Here is a 17,427-nt window from a genome sequence, read left to right as displayed (position 1 = left end):
ATAAAACCTTTAATTTGCTTGTGTCAACTATTCTACTGACTTTGGTTTATTCGTTTTCTAGGGTTTGACTAATTCTGCTCAGCTCAAAATATATGCCAATTTAGTTCGTTTTTTTTTTGTTTTTTTTTTGTTTTTTTTACAAAATGATAAGTGTGCAATATGAATAACATTTCTAACGTCTCCATATTTTCCCTGAATATATAAAAAGGGGTGAGGAACGGATTTAAATAGCTTTGCACTTTAAGTTTCTATTGAATTGAATGGACAAATATTAATATACTTTTAGTACTCTTCACTATTTTTTTTCATTATACTAAATTTGATTTTAATAAAAGGGATGAAGCATCAGTTATGTCCTATCCACATGGAGGGTATGATTGATTTTAATAAAAGGGGTGGAGCATCAGTAATGTCCTATCCAAATAGAGGGTCTGAAACATGAATTGCACAAAATCATTGTCTGAAAGGCATACATGCAGGTGTTCTAGGAAGTCTTGTATATTCCCGTTGGTACAAACATCTCCCAAAACGACTTGGTTGTGCATTATCAACAAAGCTTAAAATCATATTAGATATGAAGATGTGTTGAAAGTCTATGGATCTATGTCTATTTTTACCTTGTACCTTTGTGATATTAGATATGGAGATATATTGAAAGTCTGTTTATTTTTACCTTGTACCTTTGTGATAGTCTAAGGATAAGTAAATTTCTGTTTAATTTTACCTTATACCTTTGTGATGATATCACAATCTTAAACTGAAAAGAAAAATATCATACTGGTACATGTATAGTGATATTTTTGTATTTTTTGGTAGCAATGAACCTAGTTTCTTTTAACTATACTTAACATACTTGTATTTATTTCCAGCTTGGTGTAGCTAGAGGTAAAACTAAGTTGGAAGACTTAAAAACGAAGTTTACTTCTTTAGTAACAAAGTTAGGAGTTCCAGTTCAGGTATATTAGTAACTATCTTCTTGGTGATTAAGTTGTAAAAGGATTTAGTAAACCAGTCATTCTTAGATCACATGAAAACTCTCTATTTTTTCAATGTCATAGGTCAAATATCAAAATCACAATGCAATGTTTTGTTGAACTTTTTCAAAACTACCACAATCATCTTTTAATTTGGAAAATATACATCATTGTATTTGAATATGAGAAGTATAAGGCCACAATTAAAAACTGTTTGTTTCTTCTTGCCCCTGCCATGTCTAAAAAATGCTGCTGAGTCAAAAAAAATTTTTTGGTGTTTTCAGAATTTTCATTTGTTTGTTTGTTTGTTTTTTGTTTTTTTTTCTATTTCCGGCCGGAAAAATTGGAGATTTCCGACATCGGACCTCGAAAAATAACTGGAAAGTTTTCAGATGTATTTGTTACTGTAAAGATTAAGTAAGATCTCTGTAAGATGTAATTGTCTCTAAAAATACGATATTCAGACACCGGTTAAGTTAAAAATGTAGTAAATAACAAATTTTATTCTTTTCATAAACATGATAGTTGGAAGGACGTTTTGGAGGACATAACTGCTGAATTCACCAATTTCCACTTTTCTGATTGCTTTGTAAAATCCTGTTTGATCAATAATTTACAGTAAAAGACACATGCATATACACCTTTGACATCAAAGAGAAATAAATCTCATAATACATACAGGTACATACATGTATAAATTACCACTACTGTAAAGTTTGATCAAGAAAAAAATGTGCAGTTAAATAAAATTCTGACCAAGATTGATATTGCTATGTGTAAAACTATCCCCATAAATGACCTGCCTTTGGTAAATTAACTAAATTATTTCTTGAATATGCACCAATAAATTCTTAAATTGATCATCCCATGTATATGCCACAGGTGATATTTTGAAGAACCAAGTTCAGACTTATGTGTGACTCAAATAAGAAATACTTTCATCACCAATCTTTATTTTACTGAAAATACATGATGAATTGAACATCATTAAAGCAAAGAGTGTGAAATGTGAGTTGTAGAAAAGGACAAATAATGTTTACCTGAAAATACATTTGGAAAGTGTAGGACACCTTGTCCATTTTTGATGGTTAAAACGTGAATAAGGAAAAAGGGTGGCTAAAAGTTCGAATAATAAGATTGTTAGTGGCAGGAAAACACAGGAAAACATGCATTAGTTCAAAGGTCAAAATGTATAGTATACTAGTTAATACTGCAGTAGTTGATCGGTATGAGTCCTGTCAGTTGATACTGCAGTAGTTGATCGGTATGAGTCCTGTCAGTTGATACTGCAGTAGTTGATCGGTATGAGTCCTGTCAGTCGATAGCGAACGAATGATGAATAAATGATAAAATAAAATAATTTCAATCTACATACACCAAAATACTAGTAAGTCACCTAAATACACAGCAATATTAAGATTAGAATTAATGTTGATTTGACAATATTCAAGAATATTATACTTCATTTTGTTTACAGATACTGATATCTACTGGAGAGGGGATGTATAGGAAACCAGCTCAAGGCATGTTTTATTATCTACAAGAAAAGGTACTATTGTCTGTCATCATTTAAATTGTACTCATGATAATATGAAGTATTACCGATTTTGAATTATTCTGAATTTTGAGGGGAAAAATTTACATATGTACCTAAATATAATGGGATAAAGTCACTCCCACAGCGGAATCAAATCCTGGCTGAAGGATTAAAATAAGTCCAGTATACTGGGCAGAGATTGAATGAAATATCTGTTGGTTGCATAGAATTGAAAGAAAAATAAACTAGAAATAATAATTAAAAATTCCTAATTTAAAAGGATTTCAAATATATTATATGTTTAAGACTGTTCACAGTAAAACATAAAGAAAATCAATCTTCTGATTTATATGTCTGGAAATGCATGCAATATATGAATTGCTGGATTTCTTTTATGTAAAATAAAGGAATGGTGCAATTTTAATACATTTATCAAGTATAACAATTAAGCCTTCTTTATAAAATACACCAGACTAGTCGTATACAATTCATTATGTATTTGGTACCATGGTTGTAATATGTTATAGAGCTCAAATCATACACAACAAAAAATCTTGCATGCACTTATATTATATAGACAGGGTTTGTTGTACAGGTTTATAGTAATTATTTTCAGAAATTGCAGTGGTTTGATAGGGTGTTGCATACATGTGATAAACCTTTAAACTTAGATTGGAAGATTTTGGTCAGGAGTTTGGTCTCTGAAGGAGAGGTTACAAAGTCAACAGATTTTCTTTATTGAGAAGTTGTGACTAGACTGTTTTGATAGCAACATCTAACATCCTTAATTATCTTTGTTAAAAATTTTATTCAACCTATAAATCATCATTGAAGTGATAGCTAAACCCATCAATCATCATCATTGAAGTGATAGCTAAACCTATCAATCATCGAAAACTATTAATTCATTAGTTATGTTAAGGTAACCTAATTTACTTAGGTTCTGTAATATTTAATGTGAACACAAGATCAAATGTTTTGTGTTCAACTATATTTTGTTGTTGTTGTTGATAATTTATGTTTTTCAAATGGGAGTTAGATCTCCTGATAGGGAATATAGGATGCAGTCTTAAAATACTGGCGATTCAACCTTCACATGTGTGTTCATATGTATGTTATGGAGATTTAAGAGGTCTTCTTTTGTTTATGAATTTACTTCCTTTTACACAAACCTTCCAATTATCTATCATGTTAGAATTATGAAGTTTTGTTATTTACTAGGGTAATGACAAAATCATGGTAGATAAAGAGACCAGTTTCTATGTTGGTGGTAAGGTTACATTTTATACTTATAAAGCATTGAAATAGAATCGGCAGAACTCAGAACCACAAGTTACTAAGTGTATTCAGTAGCTGATGACTTCTTTTTTAAGTAAAAAAAAAAAAAACATTATTTTTTATTAGAGCAGGTGACATCCTAGCAACTTCAATCAAAACATTGAAATGTGTGTGACTTAGCAACTAAAACTTATATTCAGTCAGTGACTGTATATCACTTGTAAATATACTATCAGTGCATTTTGACTGTTCAGATACATGGAGTATTTGTTTTTTTTTGTTTTTGTTTTTGTTTTTTTATTTTTGATACTGAAATGGTTTGATACATTTATTTGGTCTCTTTCAAAAGGAAAATCCTGATGTTTATATTCTTATACATATTTTACAGTAAACATTCATGTTACATCTTGAATCCTACAAGTTGGAATTCTATATAGATGTAATAGTAGAATACATTGTCACAGGGTGAACCAAATCTCTTATCAGTTATTCCTGCTACACCACTGAATAAAATTGAACGAAACTCACGGAACTAATACTTTTTTAAACAATCAGATTGGTTCTATTTGTTCCTATTGAACTTTTTTGCAATTATCTCCAGATGGTGCCGGACGCCCTGATAAATGGAAGCCGAAGAGAAAGAAAGATTTTTCTTGTGGTGACAGACTGGTATGTTGAAGTTACTCTTTAAACAATATTTTGTACAATACACAATTCTTAAGACAGTGCAATGTGCTTGAACACTGTGAAGCTTTTTTGTAGAACTAAAAAAAAATTTGCAGTTACAGATAATATGGTGAATGTACTGATAGTGTTAAGGCCCCATAAATTTGTGTATGTAGGTTCCCTACCAAGAAAGAAAGGTTTGAAATAATTTATTAAGGGTTATTTTCTGAAATTTTGTATAAACTGCTTTTTCTTTAGTGATGGGGTGTCCATCCGTCTGCCTGTCCTTCTGTTACAAAGGGTTAACAAAATCTCTTATCAGTTACTCTTGCTACACCACTGAATAAAATTGAATGAAACTCACAGAACCTTTATTACATGTTCCCATTGTGCACCTCTTATTTTAGATTTTGATGGGAATCAATGTGGGGGTTTTACATAGCAAAACATAAACTTTGTCATTTGTGAATATGGGGGCATGAGGGGAACCCATCTCTTATCCATTACTCCTCCTATACCACTGAATGGAATTGAATGACAATTTTACTAAATCTTCATTACTGTATTTTGGTGTGTATAATGCACATTTATGTATTGTGCATTGTTCAATTTTGAAGGTCAAAATGTGTGAAAAAAGGTATTTTAGACGTAGATTGCAGTAGAATTTTGTAGACAAAAGATCAATGTTTTGCTTTTGATCAGTCAATTTATTTACCTTGACAAGTATTTCCTACATAAATGTGTAGGAAAGAAACATCTATTCACACTTAAACATCATATAAAGATTGGTAGCTACATAAATGGGATAATTTTAATTTTGAAGAATGACGAAATTGACACAGGTGTGTGAAATGGCATATGAAACAAAATCAAAAGTCTGGAAAATCAGACATTTCCGGTTTTGTTTGTTACTCAAATTCCGTTATTAATCATTTGAAAACATACTTTAAAGAAAGAAAATTGTTAGAAACAATCAGCATAAGTTTCAAAATAATCATTTTTCAGTTGCAAAAGCATTCAATAAGGAGAGTTTGAGAAAAAAGGGCTTTGTTACATTTTGGTTTTTTAGTTGTTTCATTTTCATCTCTAACCATTTTTTATTAAGAAAGAAATATTGTGCAACCTATGTCTGAAACATGTTATTAAGACAAACAAACTTGATCTGAAGACAATATCATTTAAAATTCAATACTTAAAGATGCATTTGATGATTATATTAACACAGGCGATTTTGCCGTCTACTTTGACACTGGCGCTGGCTGTTTTGTTGCTAAAAAATTAAATTGAAAAAAAAAAAGTTGGTCATTTCACATTTCATACATAAAAAAATGCGTCAGAAACCTTCAATCGTGGTGTATATTGTAATGTAAATTATTTTCCTTGATAACTTCATTTTTTTTTGTCGTGATCGGCAGTACAAATAAACAAACTTCATTCATGGTTAGTTCGGCATTTTTGTAATGGATGTGATCCTTTTTTTTCACAGATTCCTTATGTGGGAAGTTTTAGAATTAATTCAGTGCTCAGTTCAAGCCTGAAGGCCCTAAACGGTGCCACCTACTTTTAATTTTCTTACACCTACTTTAAAACTTATTGAGAACCCTGTTCTTTCACTTTTGTTTGTTTACATTACGCAATCTCTTTTCTCTTACAAAAATCTTTTATTTCTTGACCAAATCTTATATATTGATGCATAGAACACACCACCATGCTCTAGAAATTATTTCTATGTAAAAATATGTGCATTACACACACCAAAATACGGTACATGGACTTTGTCATTTTTTAATATGGGGACGTGCATTAAGGACCCATTTCTTATCTGTATCTCCTCCTAAACCACTGAATGGAATTGAATGAAAATTTCACAAAGTCTTTATTACATTATTCCTATTGTGCATTCCCTAATTTAGATTTTATCCAAGTCAGTATGGAAGTCAAAAGGTGTATGTTACCAATTGGGGGAGTAGGGGTATCAAGTTAGTGTATATTTCGAGTTTTTCTACCAATTTAAATTGGGTTTTGATTTTAAGCCTTGGATTGTTGATTTTCCTTAGTACATATATATGGAACTTACCTGTATTTTCAGATATTGCTTTTAGGCCATGTTTTCTAATTGATCAACATTGAGGTCCAGTGGGTCCCAAATTGTTTGATTTCAACATAGCTTGACTTTTTTAGCTCACCTGGCCAATGGGCATGTGAGCTATTGCCATCACTTTGCGTCTGTCATCGTTAACAATTATACAAAACTCTTCTCCTCTGAAACTACTTGACTGATTAGAACCAAACTTGGTATAAATGTTCCTTGGGGTATTCTGCATAGAACTGGTGTGGGGATGTTTGATTTGTTGAAAAAAACATGGCCACCATTACTAAAAATAGAACATAGGGGTCAGACAATAGTTTTTCACATATGTCTCCAAATTCGTTTGGTTTAGCTAAATAACTACGAAAGTCTAATCAAAGTTGTCAGATGACTCCTTGTAAGAGTTATTGCCCTTGAAAGAGGAAAAATGACTTTTTTTTACAGTTTTCAGTCATTATCTTGAAAACTATGATAGATTAAAAGGAACTTTCAATTGTTGAAATGATTCTTATGATAAGCCCTACCAAAGACTTCTGGAGTCAAAATTGTTGAACAAATTCTTGTAAAATGTATTGCCTTTGAAAGGCAAAATTCAACCATGTGGGCGATTCAGGCTCCTGGGAGCCTCTTGTTTTATATGCTGAATCTTAATCATTTGAATTTTGGATATTTACCAATAATACAGGTAGGTAAATATTGAATTTGCAAATTTTGAAATTCAGATCTTAGATCACTCTCATTCTGTGTCAGAAATATTTTAGGATTGTAAAGATGAACTTCATATTTATGAATCACTATTACGTGAATATAGGATGTTTGATCTATACTTAATAACTGTCTTTATTGTTTCAGTTTGCATTAAATATTGGAATGAAATTCTACACTCCTGAAGAGTATTTCCTTGGTGAGAAAGCAGCTCCATACAAAATGCCTGATTTTGATCCTGTAAGACATCATTTTTATAATTGAACAGATTTTATTATATACTTGTACTAAAACAATGTAAAAACATATAAAACGTTGTGTAACATTTGCCCATTAGTTGGGTCAACTGCTAATTGTAAAGTCATATAATAAATTCTACTGCTCATAAAAATTATTTTGTTTGTCTTGTGTATTTTTACTTATATGTACTATAACCAAACATCAGATTGTCATTAGCATTTTTTTGTTATTATTTTTCAGTCATTTGAATTAAATATTGAACATCTTGTGCATCTATTACAGAGAAAGTTAAAATCATCAGACAATCTGAGTGATCCTCCTGATGCTACCATTGCATCTGACAAAACAGAGGTATGAAGTTCTATTTTTACATTGCAGGTTATTTATTATAAAGGCACAATGAAGTCTTTCCTTTTTATTAGCTCACCTGGCCAAAGGCCATGTGAGCTGTTGCCATCACTTGGTGTCTGTCGTAACTATTTTTCACAACACTTCTTCTCTGACACTACTTAACCAATTGGATGCTGGGTATGAACGTTCCTTGGGGTATCCTGCATAGAACTGAAGTGGGGATTTTTTATCCATCGAAAAACATGGCAGCCGTTACTAAAAATAGAACATAGGTCAGACAGTAGTTTTCGCATATATCTCCAAAACCGTTAAGTTTAGCCAAATTCTGTCGCTGGGTAAAGTTTTCAGCATAATGAGATCTATCTGTGGTCAAATTTTCATTTTAATCTGTTAAGCCATGTTGGAGTTATTGCCATTTTTTGACTTTTTTTTGCTATCTTTAATGTTATTTCTTTCAAAAATCTTCTTCTTTTACACTACTGGACCAAGAGGAATTAAACTGACATGGGGATTTTTTATCCTGCTGATACTAAAATTAGAATATAGGGGTCAGACAATAGTTTTTTGCATATATCTCCAAAACTGTTATGTTTAGCCAAATTCTTTCAGTTGCTGAAATGATCCTTATTATAAGGTCTACAAAAGTTACCAGTCATGAAAGTTGTTAGATGACTCCTTGTAAGAGTTATTGCCCTTGAAAGGGGAAAAATGACTGCTTATTATTTTTTTACTGTTTTCAGCCAATATCTTGAACACTATGATAGGTAGAATGAAACTTTCAATTGCTGAAATGATCCTTATGATACAAATGTAAGTCCTACCAAAGTGTTCTTGAGTCTAAATTATTGGACAACTTTTTGTTAAATTTATTGCCTTTGAAAGGCAAAATTTAACCAGGTGAGGGATTCAAGCTCGTGGGAGCCTTTTATTGTCAAAAAGGGCTGGTTTTTTCCACTTTTCACATTACTTGCCATGACATTCTGTACAACCCTGTATTATTCCGAAAACATTTATTATGTTTTTTATGCCCCTGTAACAAAGTCAGGGGTCATATTAAATTACCCCTATCTGTGCATCCGTCTGTCCATATGGATTACACATGAGCATGGCTAGTCCAGCTATTTCCTCGTACAGTTTTTGAACTACATCTAAAATATTTTACAGGATATTTCTTCACATGATGAAGGTGTGCAGGGCTGAACGATTTTGATTTTTATGAAATATTACGGAAATTGGTGATAGTAACACATAGTCATTTTACTCAGAAATATATGGATCCTGGCTTTTCTGGCTATCTCCTTGTACAGTTTTTGAACTATATCTCAAATATTTTACAGGTTAATTCTACACATAATGAAGGTGTGCAGGGTGAAAGGATTTTGATTTTCATGAAAATTACAGAACTGGGTGATAGTTGAACTTTGGAATATTACGGAACTGGGTGATAGTTGGACTTTGTAATTTTTGTCAGAAATATACCCCAAGCTACAAAGTTAGGGATTTGTTATTGGGGGGTTTTTAACATTTTTTATATGTCCGTCAGTCCGTCCATCAGTCCTCTTTTTCTCATCACAAGTATTTTTGCAGTGCTAAGCCTAACATACAAAATATTTTCTGTATCAACCAACAGTACATTACCTTTCTGAATCTGCAGACCATATCTTCATACAAAAATAAACATGTTCTTAATCAGGCAAATCTAGCAAGCGGGGCTCATCATTAGTGTCTTACAGACACATTTGATTTACCAAAAAAAATCACTACTAACAAATGACATGGGGGCTCCCTTGACAAACAGGGCTTCTAGTTTTTTTCACAAGACGACGGGCATTTCATGGTGCTGCTGTTTATTAAGTTATTGGACTTTATTCATACAAAAATGGGGTGATTTTGTTTTCGTACCATAACTCAAAAATCCTAGTAGCAATATTAATGAAACTTAGGTGAAATGTTTATTTATACTAATGCAAGTTCCCTTTCAATTTTTGTAGATTTCTGATTTTACAATTTAGAGTTATTGAACTTTGTTAATAAGAAAGGGTGATTTCACAGATTTTTGACTTAAACTCTGTAATAGTTGCTCCCATTTTCATGAAAACTTTTTAAAACAGTTAATTACTGTTGGTGTTAGCCCTGCTTGAACTGTTATGAATTTTTAAGTTTTTGGACTTTATTCATAAAAAATATTCTCCCACAATTGCCCAAAAACTCCTAAACACTTCAAGCAATTTTCATGAAACAGTGTTTTTTTTTTTTTTTTAATTATTATTTTTTACTATGTAAGTTTCTTTTTAAGTTTTATATATTTTATGTCAAATATTCAATCACAGTCAAATTCAGAGCTGTATCAAGCTTAAAATTTATGTCCACATTTGCCCAATCTGTTCAGGGTTTAACCTTTGCCAGCGAATTAATCTGTGCTTCGTGTAGCATTTTATTACTTTTAGATTCCAGATGAACTTTCCCCAGGGCCTTATTTAGACATCAATGACAAGGAGAGGTTATAGTAAATTATGTTTAAAAAGTAATTAAATTGACATTTTTGTCTATTTAATAGATTAGAAAAATTTCTTCCTCTCAAAAACAAATGGAAGAAGTGAGGACAGATAGGGAGAAGTTTTTGCCCATTTTTCTCTCTAGATTAGCAGTTTCCAACAATTAAAATCTGCTTTCCAAACTTAACAAATCCTTTCAGAAATTTAGGTTTCCTAAATGGAATAGTTAACAACTATCTCGCACCAAAATTTCTTGTACACTGACCCTTGAAGATGAGGAAGTGATATCCTATAACACACCAGAATGTGAAATGGCCAATTGTCAATTCTCTAGAAACCTTGTTCGCTGTTACAAATGTAATAATTGAAATCTAATTTTGACGTATTTTTTTCTTAATGGGCTTAAATCATTTGTTAACAAAAAATAATCATTAAGGTTCCTCCTTAGTAAGATCTAGTACACACATGTCAATATTTTTTTTACTATTTTTAAGAATTATGGACTGAAAACCTTATATACAATACATTCTTCTCAATATTTTTTGTTTACCCAAAATATATGAAATATTGTTTTGGGAGTATATTCTTTTAGGTATTTTGGGATTTTTTTTTCCAAAAAAAAAATGCACATGAAAGGTATATTTCATGGTAAAACATATGTAAACTTCTCCCTTGATATCATGTTGAGATCCTTCCAATCATGGACTAAGATATTGCATCAGTGGAAAATATTTTGATTTTTCTAAGTATATCTGGGTTAAAGATGTGCACTTCCTGCACCCAAAAAAAAACATCCTTAAAATCAAGATTGGGAGGACCAGCACAAGATGTGGAAAGAACAGGTCACAAATATTTTGAAATGAAATGTGTAATTTTCCTTGCCTGTGTATTTTTTTATTCTAAAATTACCCAAAAAATAGGAAAATCATATTTTCACACATTTTTGACAAAATAAAATATTGTGAAGTATGAAACCTTTCCAGAACGGTTGAAGTAATAATGTATTAGAATGATAAATTGACATTCTTATATGTATAATCTTGACTTGGGAAGAGCAACCTATAATAAAATAAAGTTATCACAAAGTTATACCATTTTGTTTTATAGGTTGTATTGTGTGTTGGTTATCCTGCGTGTAAGTAGGCAATTTTATCTCTGTAAAATATGTTTTATTTAACCCTATGTACAGGCTTTTAAATACAATTATATATAATCGTTGATTTATTAGAGATGTAAGGGAAATCTAATATGTGTTGACCCATTGCCTTGTAAAGCTCAACTCATTTTCATGAAACTTTGTCAGTCTGTGCCAAAAACTTGTTTGTAACTAGCCCAAATCATAAATTTCAAGAACTTTCATTGAAGAGAAAGCAAATTTCAGCTGAATTTCCACTAGCCTGAGTCAATTTTTACTTGGTCCAGGCATAGTCTTAGTTGCCAATGGCTCAGACTGCTTTATACAATGGTTGGGTATCATGTGTACATGTGCCAAAGGGAGATGATAAATATCACATGGTTGAAAGGAAGATAACTTTATAGAAGTTTCGAGTCCAGTTGGGGAGTATACTTTTGTAAGTCTCCTCTCATTTATAGTGATCACATGCTTGGGATTTATTTACTTAGATTTAATTATCATTGATATATACAGAATTAATGATCTGTGATAATACTATAAATATTGACTACTTTACTATTGATTTTTCCATTGTTCTTACTGCCTGATATTTTTAACATGGACTACTGTCTTGATACTAAAGGATACAGGCAATTTCCAATGACAATGTTACATAAAATTGCCTTTGATGTTATGGATAAACAGAATAATACTATTTTTGAACACCTGAACAGAAAATCACATCTCGCCCTATAAGGCTCACTGATATTTTCTGTCTTGACTTCAATTGCTACTATTCTGTATCTCCATTTGTGTTAAAGGTTGTATGTAACTTGGAATACAAATTTGGTCACTGAACCTTCTTGTAGTATTACACATGTACATCATACCATGGTTATACATTGTACATGTATGTGTACTTTATAATTAGAGCTATATAGAAAAACTGTAAATTTAGCAGTAACTTTAATGCCAGCTATTTAATAAAGAGTTGTGATGAATAATTTTAGCAGGAAAATCCTATTTTGGTAAAACCTACTTGGAGCCAGAAGGATATGTTCGTGTAAATAGGGTAAGTTCATCAGGGGATCTAATAAACTTTTTATCCAATGTTTTCCTACATTTTTAGAACTAATCCATTTTTATCCCTATCTGTTGTCATCATGGTCACTCAGATGGTATGGAAGTTGAAATTGAACCAATAACATTCAAACTTTGCACATGTTAATATACATATCAAAGATGTGAACCTGTTTTAAGTTGTACAAATTTTACAAATATTATTTTTTACCAGTATATGCTATCATAAAAACATACTTCAGGTAATTTGTAACCCACACTATAGTTTAAATTACTTAGTGTTTATACATATGTTAAAGATATTTATATACAGAAAAATATGTGGTAGTGATGCAGACATGTTATACTTCAGAATTTGATTGATGTATTGTTGTTACTGCTTAATTCTTACTTGATTTGTACTTAAAGATTCATGATATTTCATTCTTAAACAGTTTTAATATTTTTATTGAAGGACACACTAGGGACATGGCAAAAGTGTGTTGCCATGACATCTAAATCTCTAAAGGAGGGTAAAAGTGTAGTGATAGATAATACTAATCCTGATCCAGAGTCCCGAGCCCGGTAAGTCTTACTTGGTATTGTAACTTTTCTCACTTTTATCCTCTAGCCAAACACTTTGCACAGGGATACAGTCTAAAGCCTCACCTTCTATATAAAAACCTTGTGAACACTGAGAATCAGCAACCTTCAACTGAGGTGAGAATAACCTGCATATGAATATGAAGAATTGTATTGATTTTCAAGGTCAAAGATCTGAAGTCACTGTAGAAAAGTGTTGCCACACATTGAGACAGTTTCCAGCTTGTTTTATATCAGTTTCCCTACATTTTGCCATTTGGTAAATATGTAAATGAACTGTGATATCATTGGATCAACATTGTCTGTAACCTCTTACATATTGATGCTTCGGTTGGTTATGTCTACAACCTCTTACATATTGATGATTCGGTTGGTTATGTCTACAACCTCTTACATATTGATGATTCTGTCAGTTGTATAACAAAATTTAATATCATGTATATTATAGGTATATTGAAGTAGCCAAGAAAGCAGGTTTTCCATGTAGATGTTTCATGTTTACTGCTACATATGAACAGGCACTCCACAATGAAAGGGTGAGATCAAAGTTTTAAGATAAGATATTTAATTTCTCTTTTTTAGCTGACCAGGCCGAAGGCCATGTGAGCTATTGCAATCACTTGGCGTCCGTCGTTGTCGTCGTCCATCATCGTCGTCGTTAACATTTTTTCATAACTCTTCTCCTCTGACACTACTTGATCAATGTGAACCAAACTTTGTATGAATGTTTTTTGGGGTGTCATGTATAGAACTGACGTAGGAATTCTTAATTTATCAAAAAACATGGCCACTGTTACTAAAAATAGATCATAGGGGTCAGACAGCAGTTTTTTTCGCATATATATCTTCAGCATTATGAGATCTATCTGTGGTCAAATTTTCTTTTTATATCAGTTAAGCCATATTGGCATTGTTGCCCTTTTTTGACGTTTTTTGCCATTATAATGTTATTTCTTTAAAAAATCTTCTCCTTTAACACTACTTGACCTATTGGAACCAAATTTGGTATGAATGTTCCTTGGGATATCCTGCATAGAACTGATGTGGGGATTTTTGATCTGTGGAAAAACATGGCTGCTGTTACTAAAAGTAGAACATAGGGGTCAGACAGTAGATTTGGCATATATCTCCTAAACTATTAGGTTTAGCCAAATTCTGACATTGGAGAAAAGTATTCAGCATCATGAGATCTATTTCAGGTCAGGTTTTCGTCTTAATCTGTTAAGCCATATTGGAGTTATTGCCCTTTTTCATTGTCTTTTTTTTATCAATTTTTAATGTTTTTCTCTAAAAAATGTTATTCTTTGACACTACTTGACCAATTGGATTCAAACTTGTTATGAATGTTCCTTGGAGTATCCTGGATAGAACTGGTGTGGGGATTTTTGATCTGTGTGGAAAAACATGGCTTCCATTACTAAAAATAGAACATAACGGTCAGACAGTAGTTATTCGAATATTATATGTACAAAACTATTCAGTTTTGCTGAAATGATCCTTATTATCAGGCCTACAAAAGTCTTGAAGGGATCAAAATTGTCAGACAACTCCTTGTCAGACTTATTGCCCTTGAAAGGTGAAAAATGACAGGTTCTTTTGGTTTTATATTGGTTTTTTTTTTTTTTTTACAGTTTTTAGCCAATATCTTGAAAACCATGATAGACAGAGAGAAACTTTCAGTTGCTGGAAGCCTCTTTTTCCTTATGTGTAATTGGATCGATTTTATTTTGTAGTTTCGTGAGATGACAGATAAGAACCACAAACCAATCAATGTTATGGTTATGAATGGATTCAGGTAAGGTGTATAACAGAGGTCTTATTAAGGTGTATAACAGACATCTCAACTGAACAGTTACATACTCAAATAAATTAAAAAATCAAATCAATTTCATAACATGATGAAACAAGTCGAGTACACCATATTATATGGGTAACCTGTTGTTTTAGTACACTACCTTATATGGGTAATACATTGTCGAGTACACTACATTATATGGGTAACCTGTTGTTTTAGTACACTACCTTATATGGGTAATACATTGTCGAGTACACTACATTATATGGGTAACCTGTTGTTTTAGTACACTACCTTATATGGGTAATACATTGTTGAGTACACTACATTATATGGGTAACCTGTTGTTTTAGTACACTACCTTATATGGGTAATACATTGTTGAGTACACTACATTATATGGGTGGATTGGCTGCTGATTCCTGATAAGAGATAATATGTATTTGGAAATTATTGTTAGATGTGGTATTCTTTGGAGGGATCCATTAAGATTTAAATATTTCCTCAGTTGATATGAAATTTATTTGTTACTACATATCCTTAATCGCTTGGTTGAAAAATAGCTTTCTAGTCATCTCGGCCATAGAACGTTTCGGCCATAGTCCATCTCGGGCCATAGTTGTTTCGGCTATGGTTTTCAGTATGTATTCAATTGATATATGATCAAAGGTAAATGTACATTTAATTGATTTCATTATGTAATACATTTATGATTATCATTTTTTTGGGGGTGGTAAATTACAAAAAAATACAAAATCAAAGCATTACTCAAGCAGCTTGTGTAGTAACAGAAATTTTCTCATCTTCCCTCCCTTTTTTCATCTAGATATCAGCTTGGATACACAGCTTGGATATTTATTGTTCCATAAATTTTCTGTGTTGTTTCATTAATATAATTGGTGTTTCCTCACTAGTTTATAACAGTTCATTAATTATTTGTTAATGTTCATCAAAGACATAAATGACAATCAATCTGGTCGTTATCTATTATTATACCATTTATCTTTTCATGAATAGTCCTCTTGTTTAATAAATTTTTATTTCATCTTTATTTTACTTAAATGAGTTTTTTTAATACAAATTGGTTAATATTTAAAGCTGAGGACAATATTTTAAAATGTGTGGATGAAATATACTGTGACCGAGATAACTATGGCAGAAGTGACTATGGCCGAAACGACTTGTATCGGAAAAATATGCCCTGTATTCATGAGAATGCCTTAAAATTATTATGTTATAAATTGACTTTCCCTTGCTGTATACATTTGGAGAGTAGAAGGGGAGACAATTCGCCTTGCATTAATTTGTTTTGATATTTCATTTTGAAATAAGTGCAGAGTGTTGTTGACCTATGGCAAAACTTAATATAATCCTTAAAGTGATTGATATCGCTTGTTATTAAATAATAGGGAGAACTTTGAATGTTTAAGCAGTTACATTTAATAGGATTCTCCTATCTTTATTTGTTGATTAGATTAAAATAAACTGCAAGTCTAAATCTTAATTGAAGGGTATTATAAAAGGAAACGGTATATTTAATAGACTGATTTCTTTTAATTTTAGGTCAAAATATAAGAAACCAGAGATTGAAGAAGGATTCAAAGAAATTGTGAAGATAAACTTTGTGCCAAAATTTGAAAGCAAGAAACAAGAACTTCTTTATAAACAGTTTCTGATGGAAAAATGAACTGATAGTTTTATATTGTTTTCAGCTTACAACAGTTTTAATGATATGTAAAAAACTTGATGGTTGATCTTATGAATGGAATACTTCCAGAAAAGTAGGGAAGACCCAATTGAAAGCAGTCCTGAAATAAAATATTTTTGCTTGCCTCATTTGACATTTTATTATGATCAATAACCTTGCTTTGAAAGTAGTGATTTTTTTTTTATCTGTTTTCAGTTGTACTGAAATCTGGTAAAAATAGCCAATATCAAACTTCACATCGAATTTAAAACATCAGTTATGTTAGAAAAGATTCTGGTTGTACCTTTAAAACAACATAATAATGTCAAAAGCATCGTCTTTCCTTGTTAATGTCTTTTTACCTTCATTGCTGGACAGAGGATGTTTTTTTTCCGCATATATCCAATACCATTTGGTTTATCAAAATTCTTACATCAGGTAAAAGTGTTCAGCATGATGAGATCTGTCTTTTATCTAATTTTCATGTAAATCTATTAGGCCATATTGGAGTTACTACCCTTTTTCAATAGTTTTTTGCTATTTTTTAATGTTATTTCTTTCAAAAATCTTCTCCTCTGACACTACTGGATCAATAAGAATCAAACTTGGTGTGAACATGATTCTTTAGGTTATTCCGTGTAGAACTGATGTGATTTTGATCTGTCAAAAAACATGGCCACATTTACTAAAGATAGAACATAGGGGTTAGACCAAAGTGTTTTGCATGTATCTCCAAAACCGTAAGATTTATCCAAATTTTGACATGGGATATTATTGTTCATGATGAGCTAGATCTATCTATGGTTAAATTTTGTTGTAAATCTGTTAACCCAT

General features: G+C 31.5%; 1 protein-coding gene across 2 annotated transcripts in view; it reads left to right on the top strand.

The window, feature by feature from the left end:
- Positions 1 to 16,742, top strand: part of LOC148615680 (uncharacterized protein F21D5.5-like) — a 32,695-nt gene extending 15,953 nt beyond the window's left edge. Inside the window, exons 5-16 of one of the 2 annotated variants that reach the window (XM_088582171.1) lie at positions 870 to 956; positions 2,452 to 2,523; positions 3,733 to 3,781; positions 4,391 to 4,458; positions 7,397 to 7,489; positions 7,772 to 7,840; positions 11,443 to 11,470; positions 12,460 to 12,521; positions 12,984 to 13,093; positions 13,560 to 13,647; positions 14,845 to 14,906; positions 16,470 to 16,742. In XM_088582171.1, the coding sequence (XP_088438297.1) occupies positions 870 to 956; positions 2,452 to 2,523; positions 3,733 to 3,781; positions 4,391 to 4,458; positions 7,397 to 7,489; positions 7,772 to 7,840; positions 11,443 to 11,470; positions 12,460 to 12,521; positions 12,984 to 13,093; positions 13,560 to 13,647; positions 14,845 to 14,906; positions 16,470 to 16,593 (912 nt within the window). In that variant the 3' untranslated portion in view covers positions 16,594 to 16,742. Of the gene's footprint in view, positions 1 to 869; positions 957 to 2,451; positions 2,524 to 3,732; positions 3,782 to 4,390; positions 4,459 to 7,396; positions 7,490 to 7,771; positions 7,841 to 11,442; positions 11,471 to 11,757; positions 11,907 to 12,459; positions 12,525 to 12,983; positions 13,094 to 13,559; positions 13,648 to 14,844; positions 14,907 to 16,469 lie in introns of those variants that run through there. The other variant, XR_015922030.1, reaches the window with a different exon arrangement.
- Positions 16,743 to 17,427: the final 685 nt, after the last annotated feature.

Source organism: Perna viridis, chromosome 5, assembly GCF_037379345.1.
Source record: "Perna viridis isolate PV_CMFRI_1.1 ecotype Kerala chromosome 5, ASM3737934v1, whole genome shotgun sequence".
Lineage (NCBI taxonomy): Eukaryota > Metazoa > Mollusca > Bivalvia > Mytilida > Mytilidae > Perna > Perna viridis.
Note: the sequence above shows the minus strand (reverse complement) of the source record. Positions and strands in the feature narration are given on the sequence as shown.